The sequence below is a fragment of the Culicoides brevitarsis genome, chromosome 3 (genome assembly GCF_036172545.1).
Source record: "Culicoides brevitarsis isolate CSIRO-B50_1 chromosome 3, AGI_CSIRO_Cbre_v1, whole genome shotgun sequence".
NCBI classification, from domain to species: Eukaryota; Metazoa; Arthropoda; class Insecta; order Diptera; family Ceratopogonidae; genus Culicoides; species Culicoides brevitarsis.
The window spans coordinates 25,117,364-25,141,186 of record NC_087087.1 but is presented as its reverse complement, the minus strand read 5'-3'; the positions used below and the strand labels follow the sequence as shown (position 1 = coordinate 25,141,186).

The following is a 23,823-nucleotide window of genomic DNA, read 5'->3' as shown; positions in this document are numbered from 1 at the left end:
TAGTTTTTTTTTTGGTTTTAAGGTGTCACACAAATGGATTCTCGCGTTGCTGCAGGCTTTTCACGAATTGCGCTTCTTAATCCCGCAAACAACGGCCAAACTCTCACACAAATGGATTCTTAGAACATGTATGTCTTTATGTACTGTGATACTACCCTTAAGCAAGAATAAAATATTTTGTTATGTTATGTTAATAAAATCCATTTTAGAGTTTTTGTACATAAATTTTGCAAATTATGAGAAATAATGATTTAATTGTCTTTAAAAAAAATAAAATTAACTAAAATGTTTATGAAATAAATTGAGTAAAATCATTTTAATGTAAACTTTGATATTTTTTAAAATTAGTTTTCCAAAATTATTTAATTAATTATATTAATTTTTTTTCGAAATTGGATTTTTAAAGTACTTTTCGAAATTTTTTATGTAGGTAGGCTTTCTTGTGCATAAAATTAAAAATTTAATAAATATAAATATTTTTCCGATATTTTTCTTAAAAAACTAAAAATTTGAAAAAGTAAAAATTTTTTTAAACAGAATTAACGAAAGTTTTAATATTTTTTATTAAAAACAGAATAAAAATTTTACATTTTATTAATTTTAAGAAACTGGATGTCGAGAATTTTTCGACAAAAAATTCTATGTCTTATTTGGCATAAAAAATAATAAAAAATATAAATTTTTAATTAACTTTTCATTTAATTTTTAAAAAATTATTTTTTAGGGAAATTTTAATCTAATTTTGATAATCAAACCGAATCAAACAAAAATTTTGGAATTTCAAAAATTTCTCAATTTAGAGGCGGGGGTAAAAAAAATCTGATTTCACTCAATGTCATTCATGAACGACGCCATATCACAGCTGTCAAAATAGTCGAGATTTGAATACGTGTAGAAAATCGAATTTTTGCACGAAAAAAACAGGTAAATTTCTCCTCAAAAAAGCCCCGTTGCCGTTCCTAAACTCAAAAATTTCCTTGCAGATATGTCGCTGCCTGGCAATGGAATCTTCATACTACGTGGCGAGGTATCAACTCTCTTGACAGCAATAAATCGATCAAAATGGGCCACAAATTCCTCATCGCTCAACGAAGAGGAATCCTCGATCCTCAAATCATTGCACGACCTAAAATCGCTTCTTCTCCGCTCCGATGATTTGTGTGAAATTCCCTGCAAAACCTATCTCGATCCCTTTCTGCGGATAATTAAGAGCGACAAAACGAGTGGCACCGTAACGGGCCTTGCCCTTTCGACAATTTACAAAGTCCTAACATATGGCTTGCTGACAGACGTCTCCGAAATCGCAGAAATTGTCGAAAAAATCGCCGATACCGTGACTCATACGCGTTTCGTGGGCGCCGATGTGGCTTCGGATGGCGCTGTCTTGCTCAAAGTCGTCCAAATCTTGCGCCTGCTGATGGTAAATCCCGAGGGAAAGTTCTTGAGCAACGAAAGTATCTGCGAAATTATGTTAAGTTGCTTCCGCATCTGTTTCGAGCCAAAAATGAACGATTTGCTACGAAGAACGGCAGAAACGGCGTTAAAGGACATGGTTTTAGCGATATTTGTTCAACTCCCGACATTCGTGGAAGACACCGGAAGCAGTATGAAACCTTTCAAAATTGGCGGAAACCTCACGGGAATCGATGGAAACGCAAAAACCTTGTCCAAAAGTCAATCAAATGTCAAAATTGAAGTCACAGAAGCCGAACAAAGTGCGGTTCCGACATCGCCTGATCCAAATTCCGTCGTTGCAGATAAAAATCCCGCATCGCCGACACTCATGACGACTCCCATGCCCACTTCGGGACGCATTATCGACATTCAAGGTCAACCGGGAGGCGTTACCCCGAAATCCGCATTAATAAATGGCAGAATTAAAAGTCCCCGAACGCCATCGAGACTACGGGAAGTCGCTGTGCTCGAAGATGAAGTGGCAGAAAATGAAGAAAATCCGGAAGAAAGTCTCGTGGAACCTTATGGATTGCCTTGTGTAAGGGAACTTTTCCGTTTTTTGATCCTAATGTGCGACCCACTGGACAAACAGAACACCGACACGATGATTCACACGGGATTATCTCTCTTAATGGTCGCCTTTGAGGTCTCATCGAACCACATTTCGCATTTTCCGTCGTTATTGTCGCTCGTGCAGAACGAATGTTGTCGAAATTTGATCGCGCTCCTCGACACCGAGCGACTTTCGATTTTTGCCGCTGCCCTGCAAGTCAGTTTCCTCATTTACGAGTCCATGCGGGGCTATTTGAAGTTCCAGCTCGAGAAATATTTGCTTAAATTGTCGAGTGTCATCGGGAACGAGAGTGGCAGAACGCAACACGAAGCCCGCGAACTCGCTTTGGAGAATTTACTGCAACTTTGGCGAATTCCGTCACTTTTAACCGAAATTTACATCAACTACGACTGCGATTTTTACTGCGCGAACATTCTCAAGGACTCCATTCAGCAAATTTCGAAATTTGTGGTTGCCGCGACCAATTGGAGTGACAACACGTATCTCTTGCATGTCGAAGCGATCCTCACGGTAGTCGATGCCATCAGTAAATATTGCATTCGTGGCGGAAATGGAGTCCAAGTGATGCTCCAAGAGGAGCTGCAGAAGCTCAAAACGGTCAATGGCAACGAAGGAACGCCCAAAGCGGCGCCACAATGCACTCTCGATATCGCGCGGCACGAACCAAAATTCCAAATTGGCGGTAGAACGATACTTTTTGGCATTCAGAAGGAAAATCTCGTCGAAATTGAGCGGAAAAAGGCGATTTTGGGACAGGGAATTGAACTTTTTAACAAACATCCGGATCGGGGAATCCAATTTTTGCAAGAGCATAATATACTGAAGACGCCAATAGATCCGGAGGAAATTGTCATGTTCCTGAAGGAGCATCCGCTACTGGATAAAAAGGTCATTGGCGAGTTTATTAGTAAGAAGAAGAATGTGGAAGCGAAAATTTTGAAGGCTTTTGTGCAGTCGTTTAATTTCCGCGGATTGTCCATTGATACGGCACTGAGAGCGTATTTGGAAGCGTTTAGATTGCCGGGAGAGGCGCCTTTGATTTTTTTGGTGATGGAGGTAAGAATTTTTTTAATTAAAAAATTTTAATTTTTTTCGTTCCAATTTGAAATCATAATAAAAAATCTGAAATTAATTTAAAAAAAAACACTAAAAAAATAAAATATTTAAAAACTATTTTAAAAATAATTAAGAATTTAATTTACATTTAAAAAAAGAGTATTTAATTTTTTAATTTATTAAAAAATTTTTATGAATTTAAAAAATTTAATAATTTTTAATTGAATTAATTTTAAATTAAAAAAATAAAATTTTTTAATTAAAAAGATTTAATTAATATTAAAAAATTAAATTTTTAATTAAATATTTTAAATTAAAAATAAAACTAATAATAATTTAAATTATTAAAAAATTTAATTAATTAATTTAATTTAATTTTTAATTTAATTAATTTTTATTTTTTTTAAATTAAAAAAAAATTAATTAAAATCTGAAATTATAAAATTAATTATTTAATTTACCTAATTATTTTTTTTTAATTCGAAAAAAAAAACTATTCTAAAACTAAAAAACAATAATTAAAAAAATAAATTAACATAAATTTTAGATTTAAACAAGTAAAAAAATCTTAAATCAAAAATTACTAAATAAAAAAAGAATTAAAATTTAAAAAAAAATCAATTAAAAATTAAACAAATTTAAATTAAGTTTTAAAAAAATAAAAAAAAATTAAAAAAAAAATTAAATAAAATTTTAAAATCTAAATTAATTAACATAATAAAATAAAATGTATTTTAGATCAAAAGAATCGAAAAATTAAAAAAATCTTGAACAAAAAAAAATTTAAACTGAAAAAAAAAAGATTTAAAATTTATTTAAAAAAATATTAAATTTTAAACTAAAATATTGAAAATAAAAAAAAAATAATTTTTAAATTTAAATAAATTTTATATTAAAATTTTCGAAAATTAAGTAAAGCAAAGTTAAGAAAATAATTTAAACTGAATTTTTTTTTTCTAATGGGACAAAAAAAAAATATTTAAAAATCTCTTTGAAAAAATTATTTATGAAAATTTTTAATTTTTTTAGGAATTTGCTGAATATTGGCACACGCAAAACGGAAATCCCTTCGCAAACACCGACGCCGCATTCCGTCTCGCCTACGCCATCATCATGCTGAACATGGATCAGCACAACCAAAACGCGAAACGCTTGAACATTCCAATGACTGAGGAGGATTTCATCAAAAATCTCCGTGGCTTGAACGGCGACAAGAAGGATTTCGACGAAAACTTGCTCATCAGCATCTACAATTCGATCAAAAACGAGGAAATTTGTCTGCCAGCCGAGCATGCGGGTCCCGTGCGCGACAATTACCTCTGGCAAGTGATGCTGCGACGTGGCAGCGGACCCGAAGGCATCTTCTATCACAGCTTCGAGCCGGTTTACATGGAAATGATTTTCCGTGCCGCCGCAAAAGTCGCCATTGGAGTGCTCAGTATGACGATTGAGCGTGGCGGCGACATTCCGTTGTACGAAAAAACGCGTGCTGCCTTCGTGCAAACGGCATACCTGTGTTCGTTGTACCACATGAACGACGAATTAGACTCGCTTGTGTTGTCTTTGTGCAAATTAACGATGTTGCTGGGCTCGAATCCGGAGGGCGTTCGAATTGCAAACTACACGGCGTTCGGTCAAAGCATCCGGAGTCAGATAACGACGCAAACTCTGTTCGAAATTATTCATTTGTACGGAAATGGGGTGCGACAAGGATGGAAATACATCATCGACATCCTCGTGAGACTGTTTAAATTGAAACTTTTGCCGGAAACGTTCGTCGTTGTCGAAGATTTTTGCGAGCCGGATGGCAAATTTTCTCTAGTCAAGGACAGCGACAAGGATCCGAAGGCAGATGCGGGACTTTTTAGCAGTTTGTACACGTATTTGAGTGCGGAAAGTCAACCGAAGGGCGCCAATGAGGAAGATCCGTTACTGACAGCGGCCAAAAATTGCGTCGAAAAGTGCAACCTTGACGTGATTTTCTCGCAATCAAAGTTGTTGTCGTTCAATGCGCTCGAGGAAGTTGTGGAATATTTGATGTCGGTGATAAAATGCCCGAAGAAACAGCTGAGTGACAAGGGACAACCGATTCCGGATGATATTTTGACGTTTTCTTTGGAGATGTTGGTCAAAATTTTAGCTCAAAGCAATGAACAGTTGAGTCCTGTGTGGAATAAAGTTAGCACGGATCTATTTCAGGTATGAAAAATTTTTTTTTTTGTGAAATTTTAAATAAATTTTATAAAAAAAAAATAAAAAATTCGCGAAATATTATTAGAAATATTTAGAAAATTCAGAAATTAAATATTAAAAATCTAAAAAAAAATAAAAAAAAAACATTTTCAATAAAAAAATTCAATAAAAAATTAATTAAAATATTGTAAGAAAAAAATGAAAAATTTGTGAAAACTTAAGAAAAAATGTCAAAGTATGAAAAATATTTAAAAATCTTGAATTATAAAATTTAAAAAAATAATTTATTCAAATATTTTATTTTATTTAAATAAGGCCGCTTTTTTTTAACTTTTTGTCCTCGAAAAATTTAATTTTAAATGGGGAGGAATTTAGAAAAAAAAATTTGAAAATTTTTTTCGAAAATTTAATTTTTTTTTTAAAATTTTTAATAAAAATTTTATTATTAATTTTTAAATTTATTCTTTAAAATTTTTTTAATTTTTTAATGAAATTAAATTAAAAATCTTGAAAATTTCACTAAAAGTTAAAATTTCAAAATCAAATTAATTTTAAAATTTATATTTTTAAAAATTTTAAAAAAAAAAATTTTCAAATTCGAAAATTTTTGTAAAAATTTTTTAATACAATAAGTTAAAAAATTAAAAAAAAAATAATTTTTTTTAAAAATTTCTTGAAAAATGTAAAATAATTTATTTTTGTTTAGAATTTATTAAAAATTTAAATTTTAATTTTTTTAATTTTCGACTTTTGAAAAATAGTTTTTCAAAATTTTTGAAATAAAAATTTGGAGCGGCCTAATTTATTTTAAAAAAATTTGAAATACTTTAAAAATTTTTTAAAAATTAAAAATTTTTAAAAATTTTTGATTTTGATTCAATATTTTTGTTTTTTTGAGGTATTTTTTAATATTTGTGTATTTAAAATTGATTTTTAAAATTTAATTTAAATTTAATTTAAAATTTATAAAAATAACTGTCAAAATTTTTTTTAAAAAAAAATTTTTTTATGAAAATTATTTTTTAAAAAATTTTATGTCGATTTTTTACGATCACCGAATAAGAATTTAATAAAAATTAGAAAAATTTTCCTAAAAATCTTGAAAAATTTGAAAATACATGAAAAATCGGTAATTTTTGATAAATTGATAACAAAATTTAAATTGCCCCATTGGATTTTAAAATTAAAATACATCGGAATAATTATTGAGTTTTTTTTAGCTAAAAATTAATTTTTTAAAAAATTTTTAAAATAAATAAAAAAAAAAATCGGAAAAAAATATCAAAAAATTCATGAAAACTAAAAAAAATTAAATTATTTTTTTTTTTCATTTTATAGGTCCTTACCTGCTCCGCCGAATGCAACTGCGACTACATCATGCATCGTCTCAACTCCGCCATCCTGCGAATTTCCATCAACGCCATGCGCAACGAGGAAATGTGCCCGGATGTCTTAACCACAATGAACATGTTCATGTCACTTTCGCCGCAAACTGTCTACAAAATTTCGCTGCAAGTCGCCACGGGGGTGCATAAAATGCTGGAAAACAGCGCGCAAAACATCCACACGGAAAAAGAATGGAGCATCGTGTTGTCCATTCTCGAGTATTACGGAGCCGGAGTCATGCCTGAACCAGATGGCGGCGAATCTGTTCAACTAAATGCCATTAGCTACCCTTGCAAGTTGATAAAACATTCGCCGGCTGCATTCAAAAAAACTTTCAACGCAATGTCCTTCACAATTCGAAATTTATCGCACATCACGCCGTACAATTTTGAGCGATGTGTCGCCAGTATGCGAAAATTTATGGAAGCAGCGTTGAGTGGACAGCAACTTGTGACGCCGACACAACGTCAAACGAGTGGCGGAAAGGCACGAAGTCACCCAGCATCGGATGACGAGGAATTTTTGGAAGACATGTCGGAGCAACATCAGAATTTGGTGACGCAATTGCTGGATTTGATGCATACGTTGCACGCAAAAACGGCGCAAATTTACCGTTGGTGGGCCGAGGAAGGCGGATCGATGCCGCATTGTTCGGTTCTGTGGCGTCAAGGATGGTGCCCCTTGTTACAGGGCATGGCACGTGCCGGTTTCGATAAACGGAAGGATATTCGGATGAGTGCGATCGCTTGTTTGCAACGAGCGCTGCTTGTGCATGACTTGGAAACACTCACAGGACTCGAATGGAGCAGTTGCCTGCAAGATGTCTTGTTCCCGTTGCTGAAACATCTCATCAGTTACAACCCGGCACCGCAAGAATTCAATTCCGTGGAAGAAGCACGAAGTCGAACGACGTCAATGATGTGCAAAGTGTTCCTCCATCACTTGCAACCGTTACTCCTGCTACCGAATATCAACCAATTGTGGATGGATATCCTGAGTTACATCGAATGTCTCACGAAAATCGGCTCCGACGAGTTAGTAGAAGCCGTAAAAGAGTCCCTGAAGAACATGTTGCTCGTTATGCGATCGATAAAAATCTTCACAGATGCCGAGGAGTCCAATTCGCAATTTTGGGACCTCACATGGAACCGTCTCGATCAATTTCTGCCCAACTTGAAGCACGAATTGATCGAACAGGATCTCTTTGTGGACAACACAAAGGTTGTGCAACGTCAAATTTCGATCCCCAGTCCGACGGAACTCCTGCACCAGAAACTAGAAAGCAAAGAGCAAAGCAATACGATCACCATTGTCAAACCGATGCCCATTCAAATGCCATCGCAACCCGTTTTACTGCCTCCAACATCGCCCGAATCCTCGTCGCCACCCATGACGCAGTCCCCCTTATCGCAATCGCCCCCCGTGTCGCACCCAGAACCCATTTTACAGGAAAGATTTTTACTATCCGAGCCGCATGAGACGAAAATCGATCCCGAAATCGTTCCTGAACCCCAACCAACGATTCCAGAGACGACTCACGACGACGACGAAGCATTTGTCAGTATTGAAAAAGTGTCGCCGCAACACATTCTACACAACATTCAGCAGTTAAATGGCACGGATACGCGTTCCGCGCAAGATTTCATGGAAGCGAATTACTGCGAGACGCGCGAAACAATTCTCAATTTGAATTTAGATCTAGAGGCGGATGACAAACCAGCGATTGGGGTTTTTAGTCCGTCAGCGTATTTCAATAATGCATTTGGAAATGCCACGAATGATTTTCTGCAGAGTACGCAACAAGAAGGCACGAAAGAAGTTGATCCGAGACCCACTTTTTATTAAAAAAATTTTATTGAAAATTGTTGTAAATTTATTTTCGAAATGTTAATGTAAAGAAACATACACAACACATACACACTAAAAAATGTTAGTGCAATTTTTTGTATATTTAAATATTCCTAAATATAAAAATTAAAATATAAAACTTTAAAAGAAATTTGTTTTTTTTTTAATAGAAAATTATTTTTTACGATCCTGAACTTACTTATTTTCTAAAGCAAAAATGTTTTTTTTTATTTCATTAAAAATCGATCAGAAAATAAAAAAAAATCATAAAAAGGTAAAAATAATTAAATAAAATATTTTTTAATTATTAAGGCCGTTCCAAATTTTTTCCGATGTTTTTGTCCCAAAACATTTTTTTCAAAATGGGGGGGGGCAAAATAAAAAAAAAAAGTTTTGAAATACTGTTTCATACAAAATGACAAAATTTTAACAAATTTTGATCTTTCATGAATATTTTAGATTTTTTTATGGTATCTACATTGAGATTTGATGATTTAAGATTGATTCGAAAGTATTTCAAGTTAAAAATTTTAACAAAAAAATTTCATAAAAATAACTGTCAAAAAATTTTGAAAAGTAATTTTTTGAAAAAAAATTTAAAGAAGAAAATTCATGTTAAAATACAATTTTCAGCACAAAAAAAAATAAAAATTGAAAATATTTTAAAAATTTTTTGAAAATTTCTTGAAAAAGTAAGGAAAAGGACCAAAAAATTGTCAATTTTGATGAAATTTTTAACTTTTTTTTATTTTGCCCCGCATTGGGGCTATTGAAATGGGGCAGGGGACAAAAACATTGAAAAAAATTGGAATTTTAACAGGTCACTTTTTGACCAGTTTTAAGCCTAAAATTGAATAAATATTCATTCTAAAGTTGATTTCCATTCAAATCTCGTCGATTTTTGATGAAAAAAATTTATCACCATTTTGACATACGAATGGTGATAAATTTTTGAGACTGTACATCGAAAACGCAAAATTTAGAAAAAGTCCAAAACAAAAGTTGTTTCTAACATCAAAACCTTCTTTTTGAGACGGAGAACCGTGATCTAGCTTAATTTTGAAAAATCGGTATGTGAGCCCTCATAATAAAAGGATTTTGACTTAAATTTTTTTTAATCAATTTTTTTCGCTAACATCTTTAAATGGCTCCTGTACATCGAAAACGCAAAATTTAGAAAAAGTCCAAAACAAAAGTTGTTTCTAACATCAAAAACTTCTTTTTGAGACGGAGAACCGTGATCTAGCTTAATTTTGAAAAATCGGTATGTGAGCCCTCATAATAAAAGGATTTTGACTTAAATTTTTTTTAATCAATTTTTTTCGCTAACATCTTTAAATGGCTCCTGTACATCGAAAACGCAAAATTTAGAAAAAGTCCAAAACAAAAGTTGTTTCTAACATCAAAAACTTCTTTTTGAGACGGAGAACCGTGATCTAGCTTAATTTTGAAAAATCGGTATGTGAGCCCTCATAATAAAAGGATTTTGACTTAAATTTTTTTTCGCTAACATCTTTAAATGGCTCCTGTACATCGGAAACGCAAAATTTAGAAAAAGTCCAAAACAAAAGTTGTTTCTAACATCAAAAACTTCTTTTTGAGACGGAGAACCGTGATCTAGCTTAAGTTTGAAAAATCGGTATGTGAGCCCTCATAATAAAAGGATTTTGACTTAAATTTTTTTTCGCTAACATCTTTAAATGGCTCCTGTACATCGGAAACGCAAAATTTAGAAAAAGTCCAAAACAAAAGTTGTTTCTAACATCAAAAACTTCTTTTTGAGACGGAGAACCGTGATCTAGCTTAAGTTTGAAAAATCGGTATGTGAGCCCTCATAATAAAAGGATTTTGACTTAAATTTTTTTTCGCTAACATCTTTAAATGGCTCCTGTACATCGGAAACGCAAAATTTAGAAAAAGTCCAAAACAAAAGTTGTTTCTAACATCAAAAACTTCTTTTTGAGACGGAGAACCGTGATCTAGCTTAATTTTGAAAAATCGGTATGTGAGCCCTCATAATAAAAGGATTTTGACTTAAATTTTTTTTCGCTAACATCTTTAAATGGCTCCTGTACATCGGAAACGCAAAATTTAGAAAAAGTCCAAAACAAAAGTTGTTTCTAACATCAAAAACTTCTTTTTGAGACGGAGAACCGTGATCTAGCTTAATTTTGAAAAATCGGTATGTGAGCCCTCATAATAAAAGGATTTTGACTTAAATTTTTTTTCGCTAACATCTTTAAATGGCTCCTGTACATCGGAAACGCAAAATTTAGAAAAAGTCCAAAACAAAAGTTGTTTCTAACATCAAAAACTTCTTTTTGAGACGGAGAACCGTGATCTAGCTTAAGTTTGAAAAATCGGTATGTGAGCCCTCATAATAAAAGGATTTTGACTTAAATTTTTTTTCGCTAACATCTTTAAATGGCTCCTGTACATCGGAAACGCAAAATTTAGAAAAAGTCCAAAACAAAAGTTGTTTCTAACATCAAAAACTTCTTTTTGAGACGGAGAACCGTGATCTAGCTTAATTTTGAAAAATCGGTATGTGAGCCCTCATAATAAAAGGATTTTGACTTAAATTTTTTTTCGCTAACATCTTTAAATGGCTCCTGTACATCGGAAACGCAAAATTTAGAAAAAGTCCAAAACAAAAGTTGTTTCTAACATCAAAAACTTCTTTTTGAGACGGAGAACCGTGATCTAGCTTAATTTTGAAAAATCGGTATGTGAGCCCTCATAATAAAAGGATTTTGACTTAAATTTTTTTTCGCTAACATCTTTAAATGGCTCCTGTACATCGGAAACGCAAAATTTAGAAAAAGTCCAAAACAAAAGTTGTTTCTAACATCAAAAACTTCTTTTTGAGACGGAGAACCGTGATCTAGCTTAATTTTGAAAAATCGGTATGTGAGCCCTCATAATAAAAGGATTTTGACTTAAATTTTTTTTCGCTAACATCTTTAAATGGCTCCTGTACATCGGAAACGCAAAATTTAGAAAAAGTCCAAAACAAAAGTTGTTTCTAACATCAAAAACTTCTTTTTGAGACGGAGAACCGTGATCTAGCTTAATTTTGAAAAATCGGTATGTGAGCCCTCATAATAAAAGGATTTTGACTTAAATTTTTTTTCGCTAACATCTTTAAATGGCTCCTGTACATCGGAAACGCAAAATTTAGAAAAAGTCCAAAACAAAAGTTGTTTCTAACATCAAAAACTTCTTTTTGAGACGGAGAACCGTGATCTAGCTTAATTTTGAAAAATCGGTATGTGAGCCCTCATAATAAAAGGATTTTGACTTAAATTTTTTTTCGCTAACATCTTTAAATGGCTCCTGTACATCGGAAACGCAAAATTTAGAAAAAGTCCAAAACAAAAGTTGTTTCTAACATCAAAAACTTCTTTTTGAGACGGAGAACCGTGATCTAGCTTAATTTTGAAAAATCGGTATGTGAGCCCTCATAATAAAAGGATTTTGACTTAAATTTTTTTTCGCTAACATCTTTAAATGGCTCCTGTACATCGGAAACGCAAAATTTAGAAAAAGTCCAAAACAAAAGTTGTTTCTAACATCAAAAACTTCTTTTTGAGACGGAGAACCGTGATCTAGCTTAATTTTGAAAAATCGGTATGTGAGCCCTCATAATAAAAGGATTTTGACTTAAATTTTTTTTCGCTAACATCTTTAAATGGCTCCTGTACATCGGAAACGCAAAATTTAGAAAAAGTCCAAAACAAAAGTTGTTTCTAACATCAAAAACTTCTTTTTGAGACGGAGAACCGTGATCTAGCTTAATTTTGAAAAATCGGTATGTGAGCCCTCATAATAAAAGGATTTTGACTTAAATTTTTTTTCGCTAACATCTTTAAATGGCTCCTGTACATCGGAAACGCAAAATTTAGAAAAAGTCCAAAACAAAAGTTGTTTCTAACATCAAAAACTTCTTTTTGAGACGGAGAACCGTGATCTAGCTTAATTTTGAAAAATCGGTATGTGAGCCCTCATAATAAAAGGATTTTGACTTAAATTTTTTTTCGCTAACATCTTTAAATGGCTCCTGTACATCGGAAACGCAAAATTTAGAAAAAGTCCAAAACAAAAGTTGTTTCTAACATCAAAAACTTCTTTTTGAGACGGAGAACCGTGATCTAGCTTAATTTTGAAAAATCGGTATGTGAGCCCTCATAATAAAAGGATTTTGACTTAAATTTTTTTTCGCTAACATCTTTAAATGGCTCCTGTACATCGGAAACGCAAAATTTAGAAAAAGTCCAAAACAAAAGTTGTTTCTAACATCAAAAACTTCTTTTTGAGACGGAGAACCGTGATCTAGCTTAAGTTTGAAAAATCGGTATGTGAGCCCTCATAATAAAAGGATTTTGACTTAAATTTTTTTTCGCTAACATCTTTAAATGGCTCCTGTACATCGGAAACGCAAAATTTAGAAAAAGTCCAAAACAAAAGTTGTTTCTAACATCAAAAACTTCTTTTTGAGACGGAGAACCGTGATCTAGCTTAATTTTGAAAAATCGGTATGTGAGCCCTCATAATAAAAGGATTTTGACTTAAATTTTTTTTCGCTAACATCTTTAAATGGCTCCTGTACATCGGAAACGCAAAATTTAGAAAAAGTCCAAAACAAAAGTTGTTTCTAACATCAAAACCTTCTTTTTGAGACGGAGAACCGTGATCTAGCTTAATTTTGAAAAATCGGTATGTGAGCCCTCATAATAAAAGGATTTTGACTTAAATTTTTTTTCGCTAACATCTTTAAATGGCTCCTGTACATCGAAAACGCAAAATTTAGAAAAAGTCCAAAACAAAAGTTGTTTCTAACATCAAAAACTTCTTTTTGAGACGGAGAACCGTGATCTAGCTTAAGTTTGAAAAATCGGTATGTGAGCCCTCATAATAAAAGGATTTTGACTTAAATTTTTTTTCGCTAACATCTTTAAATGGCTCCTGTACATCGGAAACGCAAAATTTAGAAAAAGTCCAAAACAAAAGTTGTTTCTAACATCAAAAACTTCTTTTTGAGACGGAGAACCGTGATCTAGCTTAATTTTGAAAAACCGGTATGTGAGCCCTCATAATAAAAGGATTTTGACTTAAATTTTTTTTCGCTAACATCTTTAAATGGCTCCTGTACATCGGAAACGCAAAATTTAGAAAAAGTCCAAAACAAAAGTTGTTTCTAACATCAAAAACTTCTTTTTGAGACGGAGAACCGTGATCTAGCTTAATTTTGAAAAATCGGTATGTGAGCCCTCATAATAAAAGGATTTTGACTTAAATTTTTTTTCGCTAACATCTTTAAATGGCTCCTGTACATCGAAAACGCAAAATTTAGAAAAAGTCCAAAACAAAAGTTGTTTCTAACATCAAAAACTTCTTTTTGAGACGGAGAACCGTGATCTAGCTTAATTTTGAAAAATCGGTATGTGAGCCCTCATAATAAAAGGATTTTGACTTAAATTTTTTTTCGCTAACATCTTTAAATGGCTCCTGTACATCGGAAACGCAAAATTTAGAAAAAGTCCAAAACAAAAGTTGTTTCTAACATCAAAACCTTCTTTTTGAGACGGAGAACCGTGATCTAGCTTAATTTTGAAAAATCGGTATGTGAGCCCTCATAATAAAAGGATTTTGACTTAAATTTTTTTTCGCTAACATCTTTAAATGGCTCCTGTACATCGGAAACGCAAAATTTAGAAAAAGTCCAAAACAAAAGTTGTTTCTAACATCAAAAACTTCTTTTTGAGACGGAGAACCGTGATCTAGCTTAAGTTTGAAAAATCGGTATGTGAGCCCTCATAATAAAAGGATTTTGACTTAAATTTTTTTTCGCTAACATCTTTAAATGGCTCCTGTACATCGGAAACGCAAAATTTAGAAAAAGTCCAAAACAAAAGTTGTTTCTAACATCAAAAACTTCTTTTTGAGACGGAGAACCGTGATCTAGCTTAAGTTTGAAAAATCGGTATGTGAGCCCTCATAATAAAAGGATTTTGACTTAAATTTTTTTTCGCTAACATCTTTAAATGGCTCCTGTACATCGGAAACGCAAAATTTAGAAAAAGTCCAAAACAAAAGTTGTTTCTAACATCAAAAACTTCTTTTTGAGACGGAGAACCGTGATCTAGCTTAATTTTGAAAAATCGGTATGTGAGCCCTCATAATAAAAGGATTTTGACTTAAATTTTTTTTCGCTAACATCTTTAAATGGCTCCTGTACATCGGAAACGCAAAATTTAGAAAAAGTCCAAAACAAAAGTTGTTTCTAACATCAAAAACTTCTTTTTGAGACGGAGAACCGTGATCTAGCTTAAGTTTGAAAAATCGGTATGTGAGCCCTCATAATAAAAGGATTTTGACTTAAATTTTTTTTCGCTAACATCTTTAAATGGCTCCTGTACATCGGAAACGCAAAATTTAGAAAAAGTCCAAAACAAAAGTTGTTTCTAACATCAAAAACTTCTTTTTGAGACGGAGAACCGTGATCTAGCTTAAGTTTGAAAAATCGGTATGTGAGCCCTCATAATAAAAGGATTTTGACTTAAATTTTTTTTCGCTAACATCTTTAAATGGCTCCTGTACATCGGAAACGCAAAATTTAGAAAAAGTCCAAAACAAAAGTTGTTTCTAACATCAAAAACTTCTTTTTGAGACGGAGAACCGTGATCTAGCTTAAGTTTGAAAAATCGGTATGTGAGCCCTCATAATAAAAGGATTTTGACTTAAATTTTTTTTCGCTAACATCTTTAAATGGCTCCTGTACATCGGAAACGCAAAATTTAGAAAAAGTCCAAAACAAAAGTTGTTTCTAACATCAAAAACTTCTTTTTGAGACGGAGAACCGTGATCTAGCTTAATTTTGAAAAATCGGTATGTGAGCCCTCATAATAAAAGGATTTTGACTTAAATTTTTTTTCGCTAACATCTTTAAATGGCTCCTGTACATCGGAAACGCAAAATTTAGAAAAAGTCCAAAACAAAAGTTGTTTCTAACATCAAAAACTTCTTTTTGAGACGGAGAACCGTGATCTAGCTTAATTTTGAAAAATCGGTATGTGAGCCCTCATAATAAAAGGATTTTGACTTAAATTTTTTTTCGCTAACATCTTTAAATGGCTCCTGTACATCGGAAACGCAAAATTTAGAAAAAGTCCAAAACAAAAGTTGTTTCTAACATCAAAACCTTCTTTTTGAGACGGAGAACCGTGATCTAGCTTAATTTTGAAAAATCGGTATGTGAGCCCTCATAATAAAAGGATTTTGACTTAAATTTTTTTTCGCTAACATCTTTAAATGGCTCCTGTACATCGGAAACGCAAAATTTAGAAAAAGTCCAAAACAAAAGTTGTTTCTAACATCAAAACCTTCTTTTTGAGACGGAGAACCGTGATCTAGCTTAAGTTTGAAAAATCGGTATGTGAGCCCTCATAATAAAAGGATTTTGACTTAAATTTTTTTTCGCTAACATCTTTAAATGGCTCCTGTACATCGGAAACGCAAAATTTAGAAAAAGTCCAAAACAAAAGTTGTTTCTAACATCAAAAACTTCTTTTTGAGACGGAGAACCGTGATCTAGCTTAATTTTGAAAAATCGGTATGTGAGCCCTCATAATAAAAGGATTTTGACTTAAATTTTTTTTCGCTAACATCTTTAAATGGCTCCTGTACATCGGAAACGCAAAATTTAGAAAAAGTCCAAAACAAAAGTTGTTTCTAACATCAAAAACTTCTTTTTGAGACGGAGAACCGTGATCTAGCTTAATTTTGAAAAATCGGTATGTGAGCCCTCATAATAAAAGGATTTTGACTTAAATTTTTTTTCGCTAACATCTTTAAATGGCTCCTGTACATCGGAAACGCAAAATTTAGAAAAAGTCCAAAACAAAAGTTGTTTCTAACATCAAAAACTTCTTTTTGAGACGGAGAACCGTGATCTAGCTTAATTTTGAAAAATCGGTATGTGAGCCCTCATAATAAAAGGATTTTGACTTAAATTTTTTTTTCGCTAACATCTTTAAATGGCTCCTGTACATCGGAAACGCAAAATTTAGAAAAAGTCCAAAACAAAAGTTGTTTCTAACATCAAAACCTTCTTTTTGAGACGGAGAACCGTGATCTAGCTTAATTTTGAAAAATCGGTATGTGAGCCCTCATAATAAAAGGATTTTGACTTAAATTTTTTTTCGCTAACATCTTTAAATGGCTCCTGTACATCGGAAACGCAAAATTTAGAAAAAGTCCAAAACAAAAGTTGTTTCTAACATCAAAAACTTCTTTTTGAGACGGAGAACCGTGATCTAGCTTAATTTTGAAAAATCGGTATGTGAGCCCTCATAATAAAAGGATTTTGACTTAAATTTTTTTTCGCTAACATCTTTAAATGGCTCCTGTACATCGGAAACGCAAAATTTAGAAAAAGTCCAAAACAAAAGTTGTTTCTAACATCAAAAACTTCTTTTTGAGACGGAGAACCGTGATCTAGCTTAAGTTTGAAAAATCGGTATGTGAGCCCTCATAATAAAAGGATTTTGACTTAAATTTTTTTTCGCTAACATCTTTAAATGGCTCCTGTACATCGGAAACGCAAAATTTAGAAAAAGTCCAAAACAAAAGTTGTTTCTAACATCAAAAACTTCTTTTTGAGACGGAGAACCGTGATCTAGCTTAATTTTGAAAAATCGGTATGTGAGCCCTCATAATAAAAGGATTTTGACTTAAATTTTTTTTCGCTAACATCTTTAAATGGCTCCTGTACATCGGAAACGCAAAATTTAGAAAAAGTCCAAAACAAAAGTTGTTTCTAACATCAAAAACTTCTTTTTGAGACGGAGAACCGTGATCTAGCTTAATTTTGAAAAATCGGTATGTGAGCCCTCATAATAAAAGGATTTTGACTTAAATTTTTTTTCGCTAACATCTTTAAATGGCTCCTGTACATCGGAAACGCAAAATTTAGAAAAAGTCCAAAACAAAAGTTGTTTCTAACATCAAAAACTTCTTTTTGAGACGGAGAACCGTGATCTAGCTTAATTTTGAAAAATCGGTATGTGAGCCCTCATAATAAAAGGATTTTGACTTAAATTTTTTTTCGCTAACATCTTTAAATGGCTCCTGTACATCGGAAACGCAAAATTTAGAAAAAGTCCAAAACAAAAGTTGTTTCTAACATCAAAAACTTCTTTTTGAGACGGAGAACCGTGATCTAGCTTAATTTTGAAAAATCGGTATGTGAGCCCTCATAATAAAAGGATTTTGACTTAAATTTTTTTTCGCTAACATCTTTAAATGGCTCCTGTACATCGGAAACGCAAAATTTAGAAAAAGTCCAAAACAAAAGTTGTTTCTAACATCAAAAACTTCTTTTTGAGACGGAGAACCGTGATCTAGCTTAATTTTGAAAAATCGGTATGTGAGCCCTCATAATAAAAGGATTTTGACTTAAATTTTTTTTCGCTAACATCTTTAAATGGCTCCTGTACATCGGAAACGCAAAATTTAGAAAAAGTCCAAAACAAAAGTTGTTTCTAACATCAAAAACTTCTTTTTGAGACGGAGAACCGTGATCTAGCTTAATTTTGAAAAATCGGTATGTGAGCCCTCATAATAAAAGGATTTTGACTTAAATTTTTTTTCGCTAACATCTTTAAATGGCTCCTGTACATCGGAAACGCAAAATTTAGAAAAAGTCCAAAACAAAAGTTGTTTCTAACATCAAAAACTTCTTTTTGAGACGGAGAACCGTGATCTAGCTTAATTTTGAAAAATCGGTATGTGAGCCCTCATAATAAAAGGATTTTGACTTAAATTTTTTTTCGCTAACATCTTTAAATGGCTCCTGTACATCGGAAACGCAAAATTTAGAAAAAGTCCAAAACAAAAGTTGTTTCTAACATCAAAAACTTCTTTTTGAGACGGAGAACCGTGATCTAGCTTAATTTTGAAAAATCGGTATGTGAGCCCTCATAATAAAAGGATTTTGACTTAAATTTTTTTTCGCTAACATCTTTAAATGGCTCCTGTACATCGAAAACGCAAAATTTAGAAAAAGTCCAAAACAAAAGTTGTTTCTAACATCAAAAACTTCTTTTTGAGACGGAGAACCGTGATCTAGCTTAATTTTGAAAAATCGGTATGTGAGCCCTCATAATAAAAGGATTTTGACTTAAATTTTTTTTCGCTAACATCTTTAAATGGCTCCTGTACATCGGAAACGCAAAATTTAGAAAAAGTCCAAAACAAAAGTTGTTTCTAACATCAAAAACTTCTTTTTGAGACGGAGAACCGTGATCTAGCTTAATTTTGAAAAATCGGTATGTGAGCCCTCATAATAAAAGGATTTTGACTTAAATTTTTTTTCGCTAACATCTTTAAATGGCTCCTGTACATCGGAAACGCAAAATTTAGAAAAAGTCCAAAACAAAAGTTGTTTCTAACATCAAAAACTTCTTTTTGAGACGGAGAACCGTGATCTAGCTTAATTATGAAAAATCGGTATGTGAGCCCTCATAATAAAAGGATTTTGACTTAAATTTTTTTTCGCTAACATCTTTAAATGGCTCCTGTACATCGGAAACGCAAAATTTAGAAAAAGTCCAAAACAAAAGTTGTTTCTAACATCAAAAACTTCTTTTTGAGACGGAGAACCGTGATCTAGCTTAATTTTGAAAAATCGGTATGTGAGCCCTCATAATAAAAGGATTTTGACTTAAATTTTTTTTCGCTAACATCTTTAAATGGCTCCTGTACATCGGAAACGCAAAATTTAGAAAAAGTCCAAAACAAAAGTTGTTTCTAACATCAAAAACTTCTTTTTGAGACGGAGAACCGTGATCTAGCTTAATTTTGAAAAATCGGTATGTGAGCCCTCATAATAAAAGGATTTTGACTTAAATTTTTTTTCGCTAACATCTTTAAATGGCTCCTGTACATCGGAAACGCAAAATTTAGAAAAAGTCCAAAACAAAAGTTGTTTCTAACATCAAAAACTTCTTTTTGAGACGGAGAACCGTGATCTAGCTTAATTTTGAAAAATCGGTATGTGAGCCCTCATAATAAAAGGATTTTGACTTAAATTTTTTTTCGCTAACATCTTTAAATGGCTCCTGTACATCGGAAACGCAAAATTTAGAAAAAGTCCAAAACAAAAGTTGTTTCTAACATCAAAAACTTCTTTTTGAGACGGAGAACCGTGATCTAGCTTAATTTTGAAAAATCGGTATGTGAGCCCTCATAATAAAAGGATTTTGACTTAAATTTTTTTTCGCTAACATCTTTAAATGGCTCCTGTACATCGGAAACGCAAAATTTAGAAAAAGTCCAAAACAAAAGTTGTTTCTAACATCAAAAACTTCTTTTTGAGACGGAGAACCGTGATCTAGCTTAATTTTGAAAAATCGGTATGTGAGCCCTCATAATAAAAGGATTTTGACTTAAATTTTTTTTCGCTAACATCTTTAAATGGCTCCTGTACATCGGAAACGCAAAATTTAGAAAAAGTCCAAAACAAAAGTTGTTTCTAACATCAAAAACTTCTTTTTGAGACGGAGAACCGTGATCTAGCTTAATTTTGAAAAATCGGTATGTGAGCCCTCATAATAAAAGGATTTTGACTTAAATTTTTTTTCGCTAACATCTTTAAATGGCTCCTGTACATCGGAAACGCAAAATTTAGAAAAAGTCCAAAACAAAAGTTGTTTCTAACATCAAAAACTTCTTTTTGAGACGGAGAACCGTGATCTAGCTTAATTTTGAAAAATCGGTATGTGAGCCCTCATAATAAAAGGATTTTGACTTAAATTTTTTTTCGCTAACATCTTTAAATGGCTCCTGTACATCGGAAACGCAAAATTTAGAAAAAGTCCAAAACAAAAGTTGTTTCTAACATCAAAAACTTCTTTTTGAGACGGAGAACCGTGATCTAGCTTAAGTTTGAAAAATCGGTATGTGAGCCCTCATAATAAAAGGATTTTGACTTAAATTTTTTTTCGCTAACATCTTTAAATGGCTCCTGTACATCGGAAACGCAAAATTTAGTCCAAAACAAAAGTTGTTTCTAACATCAAAAACTTCTTTTTGAGACGGAGAACCGTGATCTAGCTTAATTTTGAAAAATCGGTATGTGAGCCCTCATAATAAAAGGATTTTGACTTAAATTTTTTTTCGCTAACATCTTTAAATGGCTCCTGTACATCGGAAACGCAAAATTTAGAAAAAGTCCAAAACAAAAGTTGTTTCTAACATCAAAAACTTCTTTTTGAGACGGAGAACCGTGATCTAGCTTAATTTTGAAAAATCGGTATGTGAGCCCTCATAATAAAAGGATTTTGACTTAAATTTTTTTTCGCTAACATCTTTAAATGGCTCCTGTACATCGGAAACGCAAAATTTAGAAAAAGTCCAAAACAAAAGTTGTTTCTAACATCAAAAACTTCTTTTTGAGACGGAGAACCGTGATCTAGCTTAATTTTGAAAAATCGGTATGTGAGCCCTCATAATAAAAGGATTTTGACTTAAATTTTTTTTCGCTAACATCTTTAAATGGCTCCTGTACATCGGAAACGCAAAATTTAGAAAAAGTCCAAAACAAAAGTTGTTTCTAACATCAAAAACTTCTTTTTGAGACGGAGAACCGTGATCTAGCTTAATTTTGAAAAATCGGTATGTGAGCCCTCATAATAAAAGGATTTTGACTTAAATTTTTTTTCGCTAACATCTTTAAATGGCTCCTGTACATCGGAAACGCAAAATTTAGAAAAAGTCCAAAACAAAAGTTGTTTCTAACATCAAAAACTTCTTTTTGAGACGGAGAACCGTGATCTAGCTTAATTTTGAAAAATCGGTATGTGAGCCCTCATAATAAAAGGATTTTGACTTAAATTTTTTTTAATCAATTTTTTTCGCTAACATCTTTAAATGGCTCCTGTACATCGGAAACGCAAAATTTAGAAAAAGTCCAAAACAAAAGTTGTTTCTAACATCAAAAACTTCTTTTTGAGACGGAGAACCGTGATCTAGCTTAAGTTTGAAAAATCGGTATGTGAGCCCTCATAATAAAAGGATTTTGACTTAAATTTTTTTTCGCTAACATCTTTAAATGGCTCCTGTACATCGGAAACGCAAAATTTAGAAAAAGTCCAAAACAAAAGTTGTTTCTAACATCAAAAACTTCTTTTTGAGACGGAGAACCGTGATCTAGCTTAATTTTGAAAAATCGGTATGTGAGCCCTCATAATAAAAGGATTTTGACTTAAATTTTTTTTCGCTAACATCTTTAAATGGCTCCTGTACATCGGAAACGCAAAATTTAGAAAAAGTCCAAAACAAAAGTTGTTTCTAACATCAAAAACTTCTTTTTGAGACGGAGAACCGTGATCTAGCTTAATTTTGAAAAATCGGTATGTGAGCCCTCATAATAAGAGGATTTTGACTAAAATTTTTTTCGCTAACATCTTTAAATGGCTCCTGTACATCGGAAACGCAAAATTTAGAAAAAGTCCAAAACAAAAGTTGTTTCTAACATCAAAAACTTCTTTTTGAGACGGAGAACCGTGATCTAGCTTAATTTTGAAAAATCGGTATGTGAGCCCTCATAATAAAAGGATTTTGACTTAAATTTTTTTTCGCTAACATCTTTAAATGGCTCCTGTACATCGGAAACGCAAAATTTAGAAAAAGTCCAAAACAAAAGTTGTTTCTAACATCAAAAACTTCTTTTTGAGACGGAGAACCGTGATCTAGCTTAATTTTGAAAAATCGGTATGTGAGCCCTCATAATAAAAGGATTTTGACTTAAATTTTTTTTCGCTAACATCTTTAAATGGCTCCTGTACATCGGAAACGCAAAATTTAGAAAAAGTCCAAAACAAAAGTTGTTTCTAACATCAAAAACTTCTTTTTGAGACGGAGAACCGTGATCTAGCTTAATTTTGAAAAATCGGTATGTGAGCCCTCATAATAAAAGGATTTTGACTAAAATTTTTTTTCGCTAACATCTTTAAATGGCTCCTGTACATCGGAAACGCAAAATTTAGAAAAAGTCCAAAACAAAAGTTGTTTCTAACATCAAAAACTTCTTTTTGAGACGGAGAACCGTGATCTAGCTTAATTTTGAAAAATCGGTATGTGAGCCCTCATAATAAAAGGATTTTGACTTAAATTTTTTTTCGCTAACATCTTTAAATGGCTCCTGTACATCGGAAACGCAAAATTTAGAAAAAGTCCAAAACAAAAGTTGTTTCTAACATCAAAAACTTCTTTTTGAGACGGAGAACCGTGATCTAGCTTAATTTTGAAAAATCGGTATGTGAGCCCTCATAATAAAAGGATTTTGACTTAAATTTTTTTTCGCTAACATCTTTAAATGGCTCCTGTACATCGGAAACGCAAAATTTAGAAAAAGTCCAAAACAAAAGTTGTTTCTAACATCAAAAACTTCTTTTTGAGACGGAGAACCGTGATCTAGCTTAATTTTGAAAAATCGGTATGTGAGCCCTCATAATAAAAGGATTTTGACTTAAATTTTTTTTCGCTAACATCTTTAAATGGCTCCTGTACATCGGAAACGCAAAATTTAGAAAAAGTCCAAAACAAAAGTTGTTTCTAACATCAAAAACTTCTTTTTGAGACGGAGAAACGTGATCTAGCTTAATTTTGAAAAATCGGTATGTGAGCCCTCATAATAAAAGGTACATCGGAAACGCAAAATTTAGAAAAAGTCCAAAACAAAAGTTGTTTCTAACATCAAAAACTTCTTTTTGAGACGGAGAACCGTGATCTAGCTTAATTTTGAAAAATCGGTATGTGAGCCCTCATAATAAAAGGATTTTGACTTAAATTTTTTTTCGCTAACATCTTTAAATGGCTCCTGTACATCGGAAACGCAAAATTTAGAAAAAGTCCAAAACAAAAGTTGTTTCTAACATCAAAAACTTCTTTTTGAGACGGAGAACCGTGATCTAGCTTAATTTTGAAAAATCGGTATGTGAGCCCTCATAATAAAAGGATTTTGACTTAAATTTTTTTTCGCTAACATCTTTAAATGGCTCCTGTACATCGGAAACGCAAAATTTAGAAAAAGTCCAAAACAAAAGTTGTTTCTAACATCAAAAACTTCTTTTTGAGACGGAGAACCGTGATCTAGCTTAAGTTTGAAAAATCGGTATGTGAGCCCTCATAATAAAAGGATTTTGACTTAAATTTTTTTTCGCTAACATCTTTAAATGGCTCCTGTACATCGGAAACGCAAAATTTAGAAAAAGTCCAAAACAAAAGTTGTTTCTAACATCAAAAACTTC

The 23,823-nt window shown here is 32.4% G+C and overlaps 1 protein-coding gene across 1 annotated transcript; it reads left to right on the top strand.

Moving 5' to 3' along the window:
* Positions 1–874: 874 nt before the first annotated feature.
* Positions 875–8,619, top strand: LOC134834922 (Golgi-specific brefeldin A-resistance guanine nucleotide exchange factor 1-like). Its single transcript, XM_063849729.1, has 4 exons — positions 875–924; positions 984–3,085; positions 4,115–5,284; positions 6,617–8,619. Exons 2-4 carry the CDS (start codon positions 986–988, stop codon positions 8,507–8,509), a joined length of 5,163 nt encoding a protein of 1,720 aa, XP_063705799.1. The 5' UTR covers positions 875–924; positions 984–985; the 3' UTR covers positions 8,510–8,619.
* Positions 8,620–23,823: the final 15,204 nt, after the last annotated feature.

Bases quoted from the DNA above. Each gene is read 5' to 3' on its own strand.
- LOC134834922 (XM_063849729.1), top strand. From the start codon at position 986: ATGTCGCTGCCTGGCAATGGAATCTTCATACTACGTGGCGAGGTATCA. The intron at 3,086-4,114 runs GTAAGAATTTTT...TAATTTTTTTAG, and splicing joins TGATTTTTTTGGTGATGGAG to GAATTTGCTGAATATTGGCA. The intron at 5,285-6,616 runs GTATGAAAAATT...TTCATTTTATAG, and splicing joins TTAGCACGGATCTATTTCAG to GTCCTTACCTGCTCCGCCGA.